The sequence below is a fragment of the Bubalus bubalis genome, chromosome 16, assembly GCF_019923935.1.
Source record: "Bubalus bubalis isolate 160015118507 breed Murrah chromosome 16, NDDB_SH_1, whole genome shotgun sequence".
In the NCBI taxonomy this organism is placed as follows: domain Eukaryota; kingdom Metazoa; phylum Chordata; class Mammalia; order Artiodactyla; family Bovidae; genus Bubalus; species Bubalus bubalis.
The window spans coordinates 79,135,069-79,156,393 of record NC_059172.1 but is presented as its reverse complement, the minus strand read 5'-3'; the positions used below and the strand labels follow the sequence as shown (position 1 = coordinate 79,156,393).

General features: G+C 38.6%; 1 protein-coding gene across 6 annotated transcripts; it reads right to left on the bottom strand.

Annotated features, from left to right (window-relative positions):
- Window positions 1-2,465: 2,465 nt before the first annotated feature.
- On the bottom strand, window positions 2,466-20,686 carry BIRC3 (baculoviral IAP repeat containing 3). 6 transcript variants are annotated; one of them, XM_045163021.1, is made up of 10 exons: window positions 20,534-20,645; window positions 19,366-19,465; window positions 14,106-17,327; window positions 13,898-13,997; window positions 12,187-12,265; window positions 10,253-10,301; window positions 8,454-8,696; window positions 3,576-3,830; window positions 3,265-3,306; window positions 2,466-3,151 (listed from the first exon to the last, which is right to left on the bottom strand). In XM_045163021.1, exons 3-10 carry the CDS (start codon window positions 14,956-14,958, stop codon window positions 2,958-2,960), a joined length of 1,815 nt encoding a protein of 604 aa, XP_045018956.1. In that variant the 5' UTR covers window positions 14,959-17,327; window positions 19,366-19,465; window positions 20,534-20,645; the 3' UTR covers window positions 2,466-2,957. The 6 variants fall into 6 exon arrangements, with proteins under 6 accessions (XP_045018956.1, XP_045018958.1, XP_006072946.1 ...); XM_045163023.1 differs by lacking the exon at window positions 20,534-20,645 and adding an exon at window positions 20,261-20,396; XM_006072884.4 differs by lacking the exon at window positions 19,366-19,465 and having other exon boundaries at window positions 20,534-20,685.
- Between the last annotated feature and the right edge of the window lie 639 nt (window positions 20,687-21,325).

The following is a 21,325-nucleotide window of genomic DNA, read 5'->3' as shown; positions in this document are numbered from 1 at the left end:
TCTAAGGAGTAAGAGAAGGCCTCTCTGAAGAAGTAACATCTAAGCTAAGACTTGAAGAACGAGTAAAAATTTTTCAGGGAAAGAGCAAATGATAAAACAGTCCAGTCAAAGACCCTGAAGCAAAAGAGCCTGCCATGTTTAGAAACTGAAGAAAACCAAAGTAGCTGAGCTATAGTGAGCAAGAAGAAAGTGGCAGAAAATGAGGTTAAAAACTGTACAGGGCCAGGTGAGACTCTGATGAAGAGCAGGTGTATTGTGCAACGTGGAAAAAAAAAATACCTATTACTGTATTTACACAGTACATACTCAGGAAATTGGACCTTGCTCATCTCTTCTTGACTAGAAGGGTGGGGATTGGCATAGTTTTAAAAAGAATGAGCAATCCTGACCTACTATTTCAAGGGTACTAGTGTTGCCTGGAAAATCCCATGGACGGAGGAGCCTGGTAGGGTCACTGAGGGTCAGACACAACTGAGTGACTTCACTTTCACTTTTCACTTTCATGCACTGGAGAAGGAAATGGCAACCCACTTCTTGCCTGGAGAATCCCAGGGACAGGGGAGCCTGGTGGGCTGCCGTCTATGGGGTCGCACAGAGTCGGACACGACTGAAGTGACTTAGCAGCAGTGTTGCTTCTACAGTGAATCCCTTAAACAACCCATCGTTTTGCCTAGAACTTACACAGCAAACATCCACACTGTCTACTATCATGTGCAAGCCATCCAAACAAGGTAAAGATGGTTGAATAACATTGCCTATGATCACAAAGGCATTTTACAGGCTAATAGCACCAAGTAACACAAGGAAATGAAAAAAAGAATGGATGGAAGTTCAATGAGCATAATCTAAGTAAGAAACTAAGCCTGCTGCAAATTCTGAATTATAACACTTAGTATATATTGTATACTGAGGTTTAAATTATCTACTCAGTTATAAGAATTGTAAGGCCAGGTTGGGTGAGGGGTGAAGATGGAGGGAATCAAATGAATCAATGAATGTCAAGCACCTAAAAACATGCCTGATGCCTGACATGGCATCTGAAAGTGAAACTACCATTATTATTATAAACAGTGACTAACAGGGTAATAACAAAATATCTGAATAAATAATCTGGGTATGTTAGCTATACATATACTACCAAAATGAGAAATGAACAAGACTTTCACAGTGGATATGGGCAAGTTCAAATATTAAATGTAGCATGCAATAAGAACTAGATATAAACATAGCTGCTGTCAGAAGGGTATATACTATCTAAATGTTTCTCTTAAAAGGCTGAGTTGGACCATAAAGAAGGCTGAGGGCTGAACACTTGATGCTTTCGAACTGTAGTGCTGGAGAAGACTCTTGAGAGTCCCTTGGACTGCAAGATCAAACCAGTCAATCCTAAAGGAAATCAATCCTGAATATTCACTGGAAGGACTGAAGCTGAGGCTGAAGCTCCAATACTTTGGCCACCTGATGCAAAGACCCGATTCACTGGAAAAGACCCTGATGCTGGGAAAGAGTGAGGGCAAGAGGAGAAGGGGGCAACAGAGGATGAGATGGTTGAATGGCATCACCAGCTCAGTGGACATGAGTTTGAGCAAGCTGCAGGAGACAGTGAAGGACAGGTCAGCCTGCGGTGCTGCAGTCCACTGGATCGCAAAGAGCTGGACACGACTGAGCAACTGAACAACACAAATCATCTAAGCAATAATCCAACTGATTCAGCCTTGCACCCCTGCAGGACACTGTGGTTACCATGTGGCTAGCCAACTAAATATTTGAACAAAGAGGCAAAATCAGTGGCATCACATGCAGCCTTCCAGCAACAGCCTGAAGAGATGGAATCTCCCCTCTTACTTGGTTCCTAAGCTTTCTCTTTATGGAACTCTAGCAGCCATTTAGAACTAGTTTAGATTACTGGCTTTTTTGCTTGTCTCTCCAGACTATTCCCAATTACAGCTTCACTTCTGGTTTTAAAGCCCTAAAAACTCTACAGGAAACAAAGGCTAGAGAATTATGAATTGGACACGCTGAGTACCAAAAAGTAATGCAAAGGAGGAAATGTTTCTGCACTGGCAGAGCGGAACAAATTGACTTACAAGCTGTTCATTCCAAACACTGCTAATCAGTGTACTTTTCAAATCCCAGAATTAATACCAAAGTGGTGAGAATAAAACTAGGGGCCTTTCCTGATAGGCAGGACAGGCATGAGACTTCCTGAATAAATCAACAGACAAATGAATAAACAAATTTAATGGGAGGATATTTGATTTTGACTCAGACATCCTATAAAATCCTATAGATTAAAGCCAGCTGTGGTTGACCACTGTGCTCTACAAGTATAAATGAAGAAGCATCTTACAGAAAGGGATCTAAAGCAGAGTTCAACATTCAAAAAGTCTTAGGGAGGTACGGAAGGAGCGTGGGAGTCAGTACACTATCTGATATCATAGAAATGAAGGTATCAAGAACAACAGTAATTTTGATTGCTTTATTAAAATGTTCCTCATAGAATTCTTTACAAAAACATTATGTCCTAAAAAAGTCATTCAACAAATATCAAGACCTTCTATGTATAGGACACTGATGGAAAAAGCAAAGGAATCTGTGTTCCTGATCCTTAATACAACTCAAAAATACACAAAATTCGGAAAGGTCAGTTCAAAAGCTTAAATTTTCCATCACTTACAATTTCAATAATGCTGAAATTTTAATTTAGTATTGTGCTTATAGTGCTATCCCTATATTTTGTTCATAAGAACAAAAGTCCATCATTCCCTGCTATATAAAATATTTATGTTCATATTTTAGAGATATATTTATATAAATATATTTATATAAAACAAAATCTTCTGAGTTGCAGATAAATAAAAAAATCTTAAAGAAACCAAAACACTATCAAAGTTAAAATTATAATACATTTCATCCATTAATTCTAGTATAAGTTTAGACAGAGTTTTAGATCTTCTTCACGAAAGAAATGTACGAACTGTACCCTTGATTGTACCTCTACAAATAGGGCATTTTCTTAGAGAAGGGGCACAGTCTTTGCAAACTACTAGATGACCGCAAGGAATAAACACTATGGACACTTCTTTGTCCATACACACTTTACATGTTCTTTCTTCTTGTAGTCTCCTCAATTGTTCTTCCATTGGTAAATCTAAGAAGAGAGAAAAAATGTTAATAAAAGGCAATTTGCTGCTTCTCCTCCAATGAAAAGCCAAGAAAATAAAAAACAATGTTTTCTTCTGGTTTAAATTATTAATATTTTACCTGAAACATTTTCTGTAGGAATGTATTTTATGTCTTGTTGCACTAAGGGAGCAAAAGCAAAAGCATTACTATTACAAATAAGGTTAACAATATTTAGTCACAGAATATATATTTTTAAACTAACAGTTTGGACTCTGCCCAAACACTATAAATAATTTTCAAAATGTCAAGGCAACAAAAGCCTTCTATCTTTTTGTACAAGTACTAGTTTACAAATTAGGTTGAATTATTTTCAGTAATCACAAATTATTAATATAAGCATATTTTTCAATTGACCTAGAAAGTTTCAAAAGTAATTTTTCAGCACTCACCAAATAAACGCTTGTATAACATGGGATCAATTTCTTGTAGAGAGTTTTTGAATATGGTGGCTGCAAAATTTCCTTTCACTAAAATAGTATCAATCAGTTCTCTTGCTTGTAAAGATGTTTGTGTTTTCTGTTTAATAACATCATGCTCTTGTTCACTAATCACCCTGGCAGTTAGGAGACTATCCAGAATTGGAAGCACACAAGTCAGATGTTGAAAAAGTGCCATTCTATTCTTCCGGATTAATGACAGGTCATCTTTATAGAAAAGAACACAAACATAATCACATTCAAACTCTGTCTGCAAACTTCCTTCCACATACACACATATAACTGAATGAAAACAACCATAATTCAGTATCAGTTAGCACTGAAGTTGATTGCTAGCTTGGCAGTGCCAAAGCAGAAAATAACTCTATTTATAATAAGAACTAATGCTGAGCACTGTGGTAGGCACTTCACATGTATTAACTCATTTCATCTTTACAACAGCCCAGCTCAGTCAGTAAAGAATCTGCCTGCAGTGCAGGAGACCCTGGTTTGATTCCTGGGTTGGGAAGATCTGCTGGAGAAGGGACAGGCTACCCACTCCAGTATTCCTGGGCTTCCCTTGTGGCTCAGCTAGTAAAGAATCTGCTTGCAATGTGGCAGACCTGTATTCGATCCCTGGGTTGGGAAGATCCCCTGGAGAAGGGAAAGGCTACCCACTCCAGTATTCTGGCCTGGAGAATTCCATGGACTGTATAGTCCATGGAGTTGCAAAGAGTCGGACAGGACTCAGTGACTTTCACTTTCACTAGTGTCCTTATTTAGTAGATAAGAAAACAGAGGCACAATGAGGTAAGTAAATTGCTAAAGTACATAAAACTAGCAAAAGTCAAACTGAGGCAATTTGGTGTCATAATCTCTGCTTTCAACAATTCTGCAATACTGCTAATCCTTTAACCAAATAAACCTTAGAGCCAAATGAAATTGAAATTTCAATCCAATCTAGTCCAAGTGGGAAAGGCAAAATCAAGAGAATTAAAAATGACACATTTTTTCTTAAATTATCACCCATAAAACTTCTTTAAAATTCCATTTAATTATTATTTCCCCAAATTATACATGGTATCACCATTAGCTCAATATTTTATAACAATGGGGAAAAGGCACTAACGACATTTTGAAAAAGAAATCCTACTTGTCACACCTTCCTGTGCTATAGGATCACTATATTCTCCTTAAAAATCTAGATTTTGTATCTACTAGTAAAATATTTTATATTTGAAACTCTGCAATTGCATTATCTTTATGGAATATGACTTATGAATCTAGGTTTGTTAATTAACTATCATATAGTTTTACCATGATCCATTAAGCTTTACTATAAAATAAAAAGGGAAGTTGAGTTGTCTAAAGAAAGATTATTTGAGTGGAGATGATTGATATATTTTAGAAACTCTGACTCTATCAAATAGGACACGTAAATAAAACCATTTAACAAGGAACACCGTTTAACTAGTGCCTATTCAGATGGTCCAGGCTCAAGATACACATTTCAAAGAGGATTGAAGCTCTGAAAATAAAAGAGAAAACGAACAGAACAGTGTCTGGGTAAAAAGTCAATGTTTCACACATACCTGCTGAACAAATGAACGATCAGGGTTCGGCAATTTAAAGAGCAGTTGGAACAAAGAAATTTGAAGTAGATTACAGCAGAGGGATGGAAGAATCAGAATTTACCATATTGTTAAGTAATTTATTATAAAGAAGTAGTGATATATTAGAAAATTAAAGTATAATTTTATATTGAAGTATATTCATTTTAAAGTTTTTTATTTTTCTAATTACATTTTACTTAAACTAATAAGTTCTCTGAAATTCTTAAGATTTCCAAAATTAGACTGCTACTGACTGAGGAAAATAGTCTCACTTCAAAGTCATAGGCTATATTATAGCTTATAAGAAAGTAAAGACTTGAATACACCTTTGAAACATACTATTCTTTTATTCTGGAAAAAAATATCCTAAGTTGCCTCTTTAAGTGCACATTTGTAAAGAAATCACCCACCTACCATTCTCAGAAACTAGAAATTAATTAGTAACACAAACGTAAGAATTTTCATTGTCATTCAAAAAATATTTCTTGGGCACAGACTGTGCAGACACATGAAAGTTATCTTATACCGTTTGTTGACTTGGAGTTATCTCTGGAAACTATTGATTTTTTTTTTTAAGAAAAATAAGTATTTTATAGCTGGATGGCTTTAGACTTCAAAGAGTTTTTAAACAGTTGTGGAGATGAGTGTTCTCTTCTTTGAGCAGTTGTTCACTGACAACCAGTGCTAAGACTGTGAGAACTACAGGAAGGACATGCAGTCTTATCTTCCCTTTAAAATGAAAAAGAACTTGGCAAGGCTGGGCAAACTTGGACTATATGCTGTACTGGTGACGTGTACAACTGAATAAGTAAGTCACACTTTGGTAAATAGAGGATGCTGTATCATCATGATCTGATATGTCAGTCTGGGTTGGCCAAGGGTAGATTTATCCAGGAATGGAGTGGACAATCTCACAGTCAACTATCCTGGGAAGAAAGAGGTCTCAGATGGCCATGGACAAGGGAAGGGGTGCAAACCTTTCTCATTCTGGGCTTTGTCGCTATTTGGGGGCCTCCTGAGAAATCTGTACACAGGTCAAGAAGCAACAGTTAGAACTGGACATGGAACAACAGATTGGATCCAAACTGCGAAAGGAGTACGTCAAGGCTGTATATTGTCACCCTGCTTATTTAACTTATATGCAGAGTACATCATGAGAAATGCTGGACTGGATGAAGCACAAGCTGGAATCAAGATTGCTGGGAGAAATATCAATAACCTCAGATATGCAGATGACACCACCCTTATGGCAGAAAGTGAAGAACTAAAGAGCCTCTGGATGAAAGTGAAAGGAGAATGAAAAAGGTGGCTTAAAACTCAACATTCAGAAAACTAAGATCATGGCATCTGGTCCCATCACTTCATGACAAATAGATGGGGAAACAATAGAAAGAGTGACAGACTTTATTTTGGCGGGCTCCAAAATCACTGCAGATGGTGATTGCAGCCATGAAATTAAAAGATGCTTGCTCCTTGGAAGAAAAGCTATGACCAACCTAGCTAGCATATTAAAAAGCTGACATTACTGTGCCAACAAAGGTCCGTCTAGTCAAACCTATGGTTTTTCCAGTCGTCATGTATGGATGTGAGAGTTGGGACTATAAAGAAAGCTGAGCGCCGAAGAACTGATGCTTTTGAACTGTGGTGTTGGAGAAGACTCTTGAGAGTCCCTTGGACAGCAGGCAGATCCAACGAGTCCATCCTAAAGGAAATCAGTCCTGAATATTCATTGGAAGGACTGATGCTGAAGCTGAAACTCCAATCCTTTGGCCACCTGATGAGAAGAACTGACTCATTTGAAAGGACCCTGATGCTGGGAAAGATTGAAGGTGGGAGAAGAAGGGGACAACAGAGGATGAGATGGGTGGATGGCATCACTGACTCAATGGAATTGAGTTTGAGTAAGCTCCGGGAGTTGGTGAAGGACAGGGAGGCCTGGCATGCTGCAGTCCATGGAGTCGCAAAGAGTCGGACATGACTAAGTGACTGAACTGAACTGAACTGAGCCTTGCTTGGGACTTTCCTAGTCATTTGTGTAAACTGGTCAGAGCTACACAGAGATCAATCAGGAGCTAGGCAGAGAGATTCATGAGGATGGGTTTAGGGGCACCAAGAGAGCACACATACAGTTATGGCTGTCAATTGCCATGTGTGATATAATGTCCTTCCGTGATCCCTAAATCTCCAATAAGAGCTTGTTAAGAGTTGTAGTCTGTTTTCAGCTGTGTTGAAAGGACTCTTGGATCTGGTCCATGCTTGAGAAAGAGTGGCCAAGGAGGGATCAACATTTCTCTTTGTCCAGGCCAAAGTGATGATGGAAGCAGAGCAACCAGATGAGAATGAACATGCTGAGAGGAGAGAGTTTTTTGAAGAGCAACAGAGCAGAGCTAACAAGACGACATGGCTAGCATGGAAGGTCACAGGCAACTTGTCTTGCGAGAACGTGAAACAGTATCCCAGCACTCTTTTAAATAACAGAAAGACACTCCAAAGGGGAACCCATATCTTGTGTGAGCAAATAGGAAACTTAATGATAATTTGTATATTGCTTTATAGTCACAGGTTGAGACACACTGTTATGCTACTATTAATAGTTGTCCCTGATCCCACCCCAATTTACAGCGAAGAGGAGTGAGCAACTAGTCCGGGATCAAAAATGTGCCATGGGCTTCCCTGGTGGTCCAGTGGTTAAGAATCCACCTTGTAATGCAGAGGACACTGGTTGAATCCCTGGTCTGGGAAGACTGAACGTGCCAAGGAGCAACTAAGCCTGTACACCACAACTACTAAGCATGCGCTCTAGAGCTTGAGAGCTGCAACTGCTGAAGCTCGAGTGCCACAGAGTCCGTGCTCCACAACTGGAGAAGGCACTGCAACAAGAAGCCACGCACCACAACTAGAGAAGCCCACGTGCAGCAAGGAAGACCCAACTGCAGCCAAAAATTAAAAAAAAAAAAAAAAAAAAAATTTTTTTTTAATGTGCCATGAATAATTATATACACAATCAATTATTCAGAGTAAACAGAAATTAAGCAAAGGCAGGAAAATTTGCTTTCACTCAATATATACAATTTCAATTTACTAATAAGCAATCAAATATAGTTTAATGTGAAGAAAGTTTTCAGAATTCAAACATAGAAGACTGAACATAAAATCCAATTGGATTAATGAGTATATTTTCAATAACATATACAGTGGCATCCTTATGGAAATAGAGACTGTAAATAAATATGTGTACCTGATTCTTTTTCCTCAGTTGCTCTTTCTTTCTCCTCTTCCCTTATTTCATCTTCTGCATTAAGTAAATCTAATACAAGATCACTGATGGTTTTATAATTCTCTCCAGTCATTAGGATTTTACTCTGAACTGTCTGCTTTACCAGCCTTCTACTAAAGCCCATTTCCAAGGCAGCTTTAACCACAGGTGTATTCATCATGACTGAATCTTCTGAATGGTTTTCTCCAGGTCCAAAATGAATAACTATACGAAATAAGGAATTTAACACATTATGGGAGAGTTTGTATATTTTTTAAATTGTGATTTATTACAATATCCAAAATATAAGGCCCAGAAAATATGCAGGGACTATTTTTGTACTACCTTTCGTAAATTTAAAATAATGGTATACATGTTCAGTCACTAAAATAGGAACATGGAACATTGTATTCAGATACAAAATATGCATTATCTGGCATAACTGTAAGTGGGAGAAAGAAATAGAATGTTGGTGCTGGTGGATCATCCCAACCAGTATTGAGATTCCTTTTTCCCCAAGTTGAATGAACAAATGAGCTTTCTACATTAAATATGTTTTATATAATTTTGAAATAGGCCAATTGTCATCACTCATCTCTATTCCTGCAGTGGCCTTCTACAACACTGTTCCTATCTAATTTATTCTCAATATTGTAATCAGAATGCCTTTTTAAAAACATAAATCTGAATTTCCATAAATTCCATCAACAATTCCTTTGCCTTTAAGGTAACATTCAATTGTACCTTATAAGATCTTACACAGTCTGGACCCTAACCCCTTCAGCCTCACCACTGGCCACTTACTCAATTGTCTTCTAGCCCAGAAGTCACAAACTGACAGCTGCTGGTTCAAATTCCGCCTATTGTGCTGACTACTGTTAAGCCAGCCTGCTTCATTCATTCATCTCTTCACAAATCCTACTTCTGTCCATACAAAAGTTTGTTCAGTTCTTCTAATCTGCCTGTTCTCCTTTGTCACTTAAGTCTTTCACGTGCTGTTCTCTCTGCTGAGAATATTCTTTTCCTCCGTTTGTTATTTGGTTAACTTTTATTCTTCTGTTTGCTTCTGTGCTAAGACAAATACTTCTTCTGGAAAGGCTTTTCTGATCCTCCAAGTCTGGACTAATGTTCCATATGTGCTCTCTGAGCCCACTTTATTTTCTGCACCATTATCCTCTCTGTGCATTTTCCTGTATCCCTCAGACTAGCAGCTCATGAGAACAGGTGTTACATTTATTCTGTTCTTTGTTTCTCAGGACAGCAGAAGCACAACAAATATTTATTGAATTGAATTTAACACTAGATAATGAAGAAGGGCTTATTCAAATATTGGCTCTATCACCTTTTAGGTTAAGGTGATAGGTCACTTAACCTCTCTGAGCCTCCAAGTCCTTATTGAAAAAAATGGGAATATTATTTTCTACTCTCCATTTCATAGAAATAATATGTATGCAATCTTATGCCATAGTGTATCTGTTCCCACACTGGTCTGAAAACTGGATGTATGCAGTTTGTTAAATCTAGAGACAGTCAAGCACCACTTTTAGATACTATGATTCAATTCAGTAGGGTTAAAGTGAGACTAGAAATCTATATTTTTTGGAGTTCCTCAGGCAATTATGATATGCACTGAGGTTTGGAAAATATCAAGTGTATTTGAAAATTCATTGTAAATTATAAATCATAACATAAATGTATATTATGTAATTATCAGCTTTCAATCTTAACAGTATCAAATGATTCTAATATTTAAATGTAGCAGTTATTATTAGTATACATACTTGGTGACTCTGTATTTTCATCTTCTGGATTGTCTGAAGTAGATAACAGCTACAAAAAAAATGTACATAAATTAAAATGTAAATTTCATCTTATTCATTGCAATAAAAATTAATCAAGAGACTTGTTCAATTTATTGCATACTGACTTGTTTATTGGGAACATGGTTTTTTATGTCAAAAGCAGAATTTTATTTACATTCAACAGCAATTCTGTAGGCCATAAACTAGTAAGAATTTCTTCACATGTGTGTATGTATTAACAAATAAAACGCATTTTCATTAAGGCACAAAAAGGGTTATACCTTTTCAGTGATCTACAAGACAATCATTGTTTACCTATTATCCCAAAGATCTTCCATTTTCTGGGTGTTTCTTTGGGATAAGCTGGATTGAATATTAGTTCCATTGACCGTGGCTAGGAAGTGTTTGACCCTCAAGCTATTCTATAAGTTCTTATTTGCTTTTCTGGGAAGATTAGAAAGAGCAATACAATTATCTTCCTCAAATCCTTTTAAGAAAAATTTATATAGTATAGCTCATCATCATGGTGATATAGAGTGTAACTTAAATGCTACTACCAAGTCAATTTTTTCCTCAAATAATTCAATTTATTATAACTTTATTAGAGTAATATTCAGAAACACAACTTAAATACTATTTTTCAGAAGGTTTCTAATTTTGAATCTGCTGTTATCCAAAGAATAGCACTTGCTACTATTTATTGACTATGCCAATGCCTTTGACTGTGTGGATCACAATAAACTGTGGAAACTTCTGAAGGAGATGGGAATACCAGACCACCTGACCTGCCTCTTGAGAAACCTATATGCAGGTCAGGAAGCAACAGTTAGAACTGGACATGGAACAACAGACTGGTTCCAAATAGGAAAGGAGTACGTCAAGGCTGTATATTGTCACCCTGCTTATTTAACTTATATGCAGAGTACATCATGAGAAACGCTGGGCTGGAGGAAGCACAAACTGGAATCAAGACTGCCAGGAGAAATATCAATAACCTCAGGTACTCAGATGACACCACCCTTATGGCAGAAAGTGAAGAACTAAAGGTGAAAGTGAAAGAGTAGAGTGAAAAAGTTGACTTAAAGCTCAATATTCAGAAAACTAAGATTATGGCATCCGGTGCCATCACTTCATGGCAAATAGATGGGGAAACAGAGGAAACAGTGTCAGACTTTATTTTGAGGGGTTCCAAAATCACTGCAGATGGTGATTGCAGCCATGAAATTAAAAGACGCTTACTACTTGGAAGGAAAGTTATGACCAACCTAGATAGCATATTCAAAAGCAGAGACATTACTTTGCCAACAAAGGTCCGTCTAGTCAAGGCTATGGTTTTTCCAGTGGTCATGTATGGATGTGAGAGTTGGACGGGGAAGAAAGCTGAGCACCAAAGAATTGATGCTTCTGAACTATGGTGTTGGAGAAGACTCTTGAGAGTCCCCTGGACTGCAAGGAGATCCAACCAGTCCATCCTAAAGGAGATCAGTCCTGGGTGTTCATTGGAAGGACTGATGTTGAAGCTGAAACTCCAATACTTTGGCCACCTGATGCGAAGAGCTGACCCATTTGAAAAGACCCTGATGCTGGGAAAGATTGAGGGCAGGAGGAAAAGGGGACAACAGAGGATGAGATGGTTGGATGGCATCACTGACTTAACAGACATGGGTTTGGGTAAACTCCGAGAATTGGTGATGGACTGGGAGGCCTGGCGTGCTGTGTTTCATGGGGTCACAAAGAGTTGGACACGACTGAGCGACTGAACTGAACTGAACTGAGCACTCTCTAAGATCATGCTGGGTGTTGAAAAAAAAAAAGTGTATTTTTAAAGTGATTCTTGTCTTTTCACTAAAATTTACTCTCTGTAATTATCAGAAAGTCAATTTAACAAATGATTTTAAAAAACTGTCCTTTACCTGTTCAAGTAGATGAGGGTAACTGGCTTGAACTCGACTAATGAACTCTTGTCCTTTAATTTGTATTAAGTACTCACACCTAAAATGTAAACATAATTAAATCTGGTTATTTATATTTAAACAAATTTAACTCTGGTTATTTCAATCTGGCCATTTGTAGCCTGGTAAATATTTCAAATGAACATAAGCATAATTATAACCACTTGACTATTCATTTAGCATATAGGAAGTGGTAAGAGACGCTGCAGTCAAAAGCAAGATATCATCAAGAGGAGGGCTGTAATTGGTAATCGGCCAAGGCTGAGGCAGGCAGAGGTCGTGAGGCTCTCAAGTCTACTGAGAAAAGCAAGGCTGTCTCCATTCCAAGTTCCCAGCTGCTCTCTTCAACTGTTCTCTAAGATTCCTAAAAACACTCTGAACACTAATAACAAGGAAACAAGGTAGAAAGTTCCCTAATAAATGATACTGTTCATACATAAGGTATGTAAGTATGTTTAAAAGCTGAAAATACACAAAGAGAAAGAATTAGGAAGATGAGCCCATTTTCTAGTATGTCAGACATTCACAAGTTTGGCACTTCCTAGATAGTATATATCCATTATCTAATTTAAGTACAAAATGAATTCATGACTCGATCAAAGCATAATTATCAGTTCTTTATATATTCACAAAATTACCACAATAGAAAGCTAGCAGCACATTTTAAAAACGTCTATGTTTTTTAAAGGTATTCTTTTTAATTTTTGAAATCTGAAATATTTGGGGAGTGCAAAGTTGTTACAAGGGAAGACTAGTATTAAAAACATATAATGTAAACATTTGGCAATCAACATTAACAAATATTAGAAGTGTTGACCATGAAAAATATAATTAAAGGCTACCTGATTTTAATTTAAAAAGGAGTGAAAACAAGCATGGAATAATCGAAAGACATGACAGCAAAATGCTATGCAGTGACCAAAACAGATGAAATGGATCTATAATTACCCTGATGACTCTGTTTCATATTGCAATCAGCCTGGTACTTCTGATCTCTTTCATCCATCTCTTTTTTTCTTTTTATCCAAAGCACTTATTATATTCCAACATGCTATATAACTTATTTATTAAGCTTGTATTAATTGTTTGATCGCTCCTGCTATAAGTTTAGCATATGAGACCAGGAGTTTTGATTTTGATTTTGTTTTGATTTTGTTCAACCAAGTATATTAAATATCTACAACAGTACCTGGTAATAGGTAATTACCTACTGAGTGTTGAATAAATGGAAATATGTTCAAGACATAATGTTGACTGAAAAGTTTCAAAATAGTACATGTATCTAATTTATATAAAATTTTATACATTTGAGATATTTTTTGGAGGGATGTTCATGAAAATGGTAACTGTGGTCATATTTAGGTGGTGAGATTTCTTGACATTTAAATTTTTTCTCTCTGTACTTTCCTATAATGTGTGACTTGAGTTTATAATGAGCATGTTATTTTAATATATACATATTTATATTAATTACACACACAAAGAAATCCTGAACTATTTATCTTAAATTTCCACCAAAATTTTTTAAGCAGTTATTTTTCTAAGTAAGCCTCCCTAAATTTATTCACAAATGTATTTTTGAAACAAAGGCAGACTAAAGTAACAGTTGATTAAGTTACACACATAAAACTCATCTTACACACATGTGCATAGAAAATCTCAAAATAATTACCGTGGAAACCACTTGGCATGCTCCACCCATGGATCATCTCCAGATTCCCAACACCTCAGTCCACCATCACAGCAAAAGCATTTCACATCATCACTGTGACCTAAAATTAATTTTGGACCAAAACTTATGAATCCATATAATTCTACCACTAAAATGTATAAGATAAACATGTGGAATATTTTTTTTATTATCAGATTAAGCTTCTTACCCACATAATAAAAACCTGCGCTTGCAAGCTGCTCAGGATGAACTGGAACACTAGAGGGCCAGCTGCAGAACGTTTTAATGCGGGCTGCATATGTCTGCATGCTCAGATTAGAAGCAGTGTACCTTGAAGTGCCTTGGAGCTGATTTCCTAAAAACGGACAGTTGGGGAAATGTCTCAGGTGTTCTGACATAGCATCATCCTTCGGTTCCCAATTGCTCAATGTTCCACCACAGGCAAAGCAAGCCACTCTATCTCCAGGTCCTATGTAGTAAAAGCCTGCTTTTGCCAGGTCTGTTGGTGACAGAAAAGTCAACGGCCACATCTGGAAGGTAAGTAATCTGGCTTTTTCAGTGTTCATTGCACAAGGGTAGGAACTTATCCTCAAGGCAGAAAAATCCTGATTTGGTCCAGAGTTTAAAAGATTTGATGGAAAGCTTGAATAAGAGCCACTGAAGTAGCCACTGTTTTCCATGCTGGGAAGTAGTGAATGCGTGGAATTCGTTAATGAAGAATGAAAAGTAGGCTGAGAAGAGGCTCCTGAAACGTTAATTGAATTTAGATTCTGAACAAAGCTACAGCTAGGATACAACTTTTTATGCTTCTCAATGGGATTGTCTCCTTGTTTCCAGTTATCCAGCATCAGTCCACAACAGAAGCATTTGACTTTGTCATTCACACCAGTGTAATAAAAACCAGCACGAGCAAGACTCCTTTCTGAGACAGGTACACCGGCGGGGAAAGTTGAGTATGTTGACATTCGGTACAGCTCACATGAAAAGTCATACTTCAGTTCAAACATGTTGGCACTCTTCATCAAATTTGATAAGAATACACTATTTTCTACTATATTCATAATGAAATGGATGGGGAGGAAAAGGGACTAGTCTTTCTCTGGGGAGGTAGTTTTGTGCATGGCTTTTGATTTTTATTAATTTTAGTACTAGGTTGAACACTTAGAACAGGAAATCTTTCATTCTTTTTTCTTCTATGCATTTAGGATTACAGCATGGCAAGATTCTAAATCCTATACTGATACATTTTAAGGGACAATTATGTACAACTTGTACCTCTGCATACTCTTGATATATACAATGTAAACATGATGCTACACAGTACCTTGTGATGAAAATTAAAACCCTCATAAAAATGTAGAATGCGTTAGGTCATCAAGACGCCATTTTGTGTCAGGTGTCTCCACAGGTAGGTCACCCTCTCCACTAATATGCTTCATTGACATTCGGTCAGCCTGAAGATAAAATGTCTCACATAGTTTGTTTTGGCAGAAAGCTATCCTGCATAAGTGTCTCATATACACAAGAATATTCAAACTATACTTATTCTGGTTTTTTTAAATTGTGAAATTTTGGAGCCAGGGAAAAGAAAGTGTAAAACCTCAAAAGGAGAAAAGAATGGATTATTATATTTCACTGATTCTAAGGCACATGTTTCAATATCTCTGTTATGGAGAGGTATCTTACAATCAATGGCATATCACATTTTAATTAACAGGATTTTTATTTCTAGGAGGTACATAAAATAATGGCGTGCTTTACAAATGATGACATCTTAGATTCAGTGAAATATAGTATATCCTAAATCTTGCTCAAATTAATTAATTTTTCTTCCTACAACCATTTTAATGGGGAGAAAAAAAAATCCAAAATTTTCTTCCAGATGAAGAACTTAAGTAGTAACAGAATTGGCTCACAGATCTTAAGACCTGGTTTCAAGATTTATTAAATAATAATTACTTCCATAGATAGGTACCTGACTGCTGAGTCATAGTGATGCCTCTAGATTTTAGCAAATTAAACATTCCATTTCAAATAAACTATCAGAGATGAGTATATTTGCTCATTTGATCTTTTAGGCTCAGCTCCATGCTGTTGAAAGCCAACATCAAATCTCCTGATAGTGAATTTATTTTTAAAAACAGTCAAAAGTCAGAGTGCTGAGTCTCCAAGCTAAGATGGATAATAAATTTTAAACAAACGAACAAAAAACAGATGGATTAAAAAAATTTGGTTTTGGTCAGAAACTATTTCACAGATAGTATACCTTGAACCAGAATTTATCTTGACAAAACATAATAAATTTACTTTGTCCCAATCCACTTCTTTTGAACAACAGAGACCTCAAAATCCAGAATTTCTCAATTAAAACTATCTACCAGTAGGCAGGTCTACATCAATAGTATCAGTAATGACCAATGAACAAGTCATCATGGTTCTTCCAGAAGTGATTTGCAAGCATGTTTCCTGAGTCTCATATATATTGAGGCTTTTTACTGCAGACTTCAATGCTTTCTTTCCAGGTGGCATCAGAAATAGCAGTGATAATTTCCCTCAAAGGTGAATTATTCTGTTTAACTTCAGTATTCCTTTTATTAGTCAATAATTTTATACACTGTTATAAAATGTGTAATATTATTTGTGTTATTTTAAAATATAAAACTCCTGGTGTTATTACTGTCTCTGTGTGGTGTTACGACTATCTCTGTGTTTCTTTCTGAAGTTTGTTCATTTACCAAAAAGTAACCATCCACCCATCATTCTCATTCTAATTATTCTCAGAGAAAACAACCCATTTGAACAAACTACATTTTTGACTTTCAAAATATCAATAGGCTTAGAAATGGTTAATTTCTTTACCAATCATCACGTTTATCTTTCATACTTACTCTTATTTTGTTGTACCTATCAAAAAGTTTTGGTTTTGACATTTCTTTGTCACTACAGAAATCTTTTAACATGCCAAAGGTTTTATATGCATATTTCTCTAACTTAGCAGAAGGCTGAATATTAATTATTTGTTCTAGATAACTGTCATTCATTTTTAAATCTTTACCAAATACAGGTACAATTTTTTTCTATTCTACACAGCAGCCAGTAGGAAACTGCCTGGCCAACTCTGAAAAAAAGTACTTCAACAATATGTCTTGACTACAATCATTTCTTTATATCCACAAGTCAAATTCAGAATCAAACCTATTATTACTGTGTAATCATACCTCTTATAACTAGATCATATTTTTTAAATTAACATTCTTTGGATACAAAAAACTCCAGTTATCTACTTTGTTTATTCATGCACAAAACTACCTCCCTCAGATCAGACTAAGTCCCTTTTAAGAGTTTTAGGCCTCCATTTTCAGATGTTTTGCTTTATAGAAAAAACTGGAAAAAAATCTAGAAGTAGAACAGTTCCTCTCTTTTGTAAAACCTGTTTAAAAAAAAAAAAAGACAGTTTTAAAAGTCAAATAATTCATAGATGTTACACCATGATCACTTTGTAAACATTTTTTCCAAAGCAGAGCACTAGTATTTACTGAATGTCTACCATAAACAAGTTGGTGTACTAGCCACTGTAGAGGCCAAAAAATCCCAGACGAAAACCAGAGGCCTCAGATTGGTGGCCAGCAGAGGTATTATGTTTGGCTTGCACAGAATTAGACTCCAGCATTTCACTAATTTTTTAAACTTTTTACTTTGAAATTAACTTATAAAGAGAGAAAATTCATAAACATAAGAATTTTCACATATCCTATATTCAACTTCCTCCAAATTAGCATCTTATATAACCATAGTATAACTACAGAAAGCAGGAAATTAACACTGAAACAGTGCTATTAATTCATCTGTATGCCTCATTTGAATTCCACCAGCCTTCCAAGTAAGATTTTTCCTGGAAAAATATCACTGTATTTTTGAATGTTTTAGTTAATTACCAACACTTTTTGTAAGTAAGAGATTTCCAGACTTGCCCAGTGGTCAAGACTCCACACTTTCACTAAATGGGACAAGGGAATTAAGATCCTGCATGTTAAGTGGAGGGGCCAAAAAAAAAAGTAAGAGATTTCCCATGACATTCTAGATCCCAATGCTCTCATAAAAATATCAAAAGATGTCACTATGCCAGGAATATATTTCTGGATGGCAACAATAAGCTAGTGCTAAGCCATGGCTGCACCCTTTTGGGAGGGTACATGCTCTCCCATTTGGCACTCTGATACAGAGATTCTCTTCCTTTATAGTTTAGTACAAATAATGAGTATAGTTTCCTGTGCCATACAGGAGGTCCTTGTTGATTTTATATATAGAGAGAGAGTAGTGTGTATATGTCAACCCCGCTGCTGCTGCTGCTAAATCGCTTCAGTTGTGTCCGACTCTGTGCAACCCCATAGACAGCAGGCCACCAGGCTCCTCCGTCCCTGGGCTTCTCCAGCCAAGAACACTGGAGTGGGTTGCCATTTCCTTCTCCAGTGCATAAAAGTGAAAAGTGAAAGTGAAGTCGCTCAGTCGTGTCCGACTCCTAGTGACCCATGGACTGCAGCCTACCAGGCTCCTCCATCCATGGGATTTTCCAGGCAGAAGTACTGGAGTGGGTTGCCATTGCCTTCTCTGATCTTCCTAATTTATCCCTCCCCCTTCTTCCTTTTTGGTAGCGGTAAGTTTGTTTTCTATGCCTGGGGAAAACCACTCTCAATATGAGTAACACCAATGGCTTCTTTCCCAAAACCAGTGGAATTTTTCACACCTGCCACTGGGGCCCACTTCCTCCAACAAATGTTCTAGTTCCTTGGCTTCTCTCTCGGAATTCCTCTTTCCTTTCTAGTGGTTACTTCTCAGATTGGCTCATCCCCAATCACGCCTCTTCTCACTCTTCACTTCTAGTGGGCAACCTCCTTGATGCCAGGGATACTGGATATGTCTTCCTCTTGGCACTTAGCACATCCAAGTCTCTGATACTGTAGGTTAAGTGTGCCTTTTGTCTCTAGCTCAGTCTGTAAAGAATCAGCTTGCAATGCAGAGACCCGGGTTCCATTCCCGGCTCGGGAAGATCCCCTGGAGAAAGAAATGGCAACCCACTCCAGTATTCTTGCCTGGAGAATCCCATGGATAGAAGACCCTGGCAGGTTACAGTCCATGGGGTTGCAAGAGTCGGACACCACTTAGCAACTAAATCATCAGCCCCTAGTCTGCGGTCTCCTTCACGGCAGAACTGTGCAGCAGCTCTGTATTAATCCTCCTAGCCCCACAGCCATCCCGTCTGGCAAACAATGAAGACAGTAAGAGTTTCTGTTGAGAAGTCAATGTCAGCAAACTTGACTGAGCCCCTCAAGGACCACAGCACCCTCATCTGCATGGTATTAAGGACATCAATTTTACATTAATGACTACAAAGTCTGCTAGGTGATGGTTTAGTACAGGCTTTGGAGTCAGACATCTTGGGTTTCCAATACTCATCAGTGTCCTCGTACCAGAGGTGTGACCTTGGGCAAGTAAGTCTCCCTGAGCCCAGAGTTTTCTCATTGTCAGTGGAGATAAATATGGCAACTGCTTCGTAGGACTGTGAAAAACCTGAAAGACACATGTGAAGTCTTTTGAGAGAGTCTTTGAGTACACTAGGTTTTAGAAACACCTAATGTTAGCAAAAAATAATGACAAAGAATATTACTGTTAGTTTAGCATCAGGTACAGAGAAGGCAATGGCACCCCACTCCAGTATTCTTGCCTGGAAACTCCCACGTACGCAGGAGCCTGGTAGGCTGCAGTCCATGGGGTCGCTAAGAGTCGGACACGACTGAGAGACTTCACTTTCACTTTTCACTTTCACGCATTGGAGAAGGAAATGGCAACCCACTCCAGTGTTCTTGTCTGGAGAATCTCAGGGACGGGGGAGCCCGGTGGGCTGATGTCTATGGGGTCGCAAGAGTCGGACACGACTGAAGCGACGCAGCAGCAGCATCAGGTAAATATCTCCAGCACTGTAATAACTAGATTAAGAGCACTACAGGATTTCCAGGCCGATTATCAGGAAAACACCAAAAATCTGCTCTTTTCGCCACCACTTGGGAACACTCCTCCGTCTGTTCATTAAAGAAAGACTCTACTAAGTCCTTACTATGGCCAAGCCATCTGGCACCGGCTGAGGCCAGTGACACCTCTTGGGCTTAGTCGCTCAGTCCAGTCGGCTCTGTGCGACCCCCATGGGCTGTGGCCAGCCAGGCTCCTCTGTCCAGGGGATTCTCCAGGCGAGAGCTCGGGAGTGGGTCGCCATGTCCTGCAGTGATACCTTTCGGCCATCCATTAAACCAACTGTCAAACACCCCCCTTCCACTGACTCACGGCAAAAGGAAAACAGGAACTGCACACCTGGCAGGAAGGAGGAAGGAAAGCGAGTGTCGGCAAAGCAGGGCCGGAGCCGGCGGCCCCCAGAGCTGGAGGGCAAGTCTGGGCGGCGGAGGCGGCGGCGCGGACCGGCCGGAGGACACCGGCCTCAGGAGCGCAGCCGCGCCAGTCAGGGCCGCCCGGGCTCGCACTCTGTTCCCGCGCCTGCTCGCGAGACCCGGGAAGAGCAGCAAATGCGGCCCCTCCCGAGCGGCGTCCCTGGGGGGCGCGCGCACGGGCGCGCGCACGCTCACTCACCGCAGTTCTGGTCGCCCGACTGCCGCCCCGCGCCGGTGCGCGCCAGAGGGGATGTGCCGGCCGAGACCTGGCGGGCGCCACCCGTTGCCCCCGCCGTTCGGGGCGGGCCGGAGGCTCCCCCTGCCTTTTAACCGTCTTCCCCACCCCCCTACCCCGGCCCGCCCCTTCCCCACCCGCTCCCCGCTCCCCGCGTCCCGCACTCCTCCCAGCGGTTTGCTTGTGAGCTGGTGCTTTCCTCTGAAGTCTTAGGGGAACTCCAGCGGTAATAACCACACACACTTCCCCTTAATCAGTGGCCTGGCAGACCCACTCGGGGATTTCCATGACCCAGAAAGCGTGACTGTTTCTTAACCGGGGCGGATCGACGTGGCATTTACTGAAATACCTTTGCTTCATTGTTCGTGGGTCAGAGGAAATCTTGATAATCTGTGAGGGGGCAAGATGATCATTGGTCAGCCTGACTGGAAAAGGTGCATCTCCCCACGTAATAAAATATTAAACTTTGTGCAAGCTTTCTGATTTATTTTTACTTTTCTAATTGTAAAGCATGAGTGGAAATGTAGGGGTTTTGTTAAAAAAAAATCACAAGATTCTCCTTTTCAATTTATTTTTAGTCTTTTAAAAGAGATTACCATATTAGTTTAGTGGAAAAAAAATTTTTTTTCTGGTTGATAAGTTGTTTTTATAACTAGGGTGGAGTTGGCTGTAAAACAAATTCCTCTTTGTAGCCTTCAGTTTCACAGAAGAGATGTCTACCATGATAGCCTCATAAAAATCTAAAGTCAGAGTCTA

What these genes read in the sequence shown, in the direction of transcription:
- BIRC3 (XM_006072884.4), bottom strand. Translation starts at nt 14,958, where the DNA reads ATGAATATAGTAGAAAATAGTGTATTCTTATCAAATTTGATGAAGAGT. An exon ending in CATGCCAAGTGGTTTCCACG is followed by an intron (nt 12,266 to 13,897) that starts GTAATTATTTTG and finishes TTTACATTTTAG; the next exon opens with GTGTGAGTACTTAATACAAA. An exon ending in ACCCTCATCTACTTGAACAG is followed by an intron (nt 10,302 to 12,186) that starts GTAAAGGACAGT and finishes TTTTTTTTGTAG; the next exon opens with CTGTTATCTACTTCAGACAA.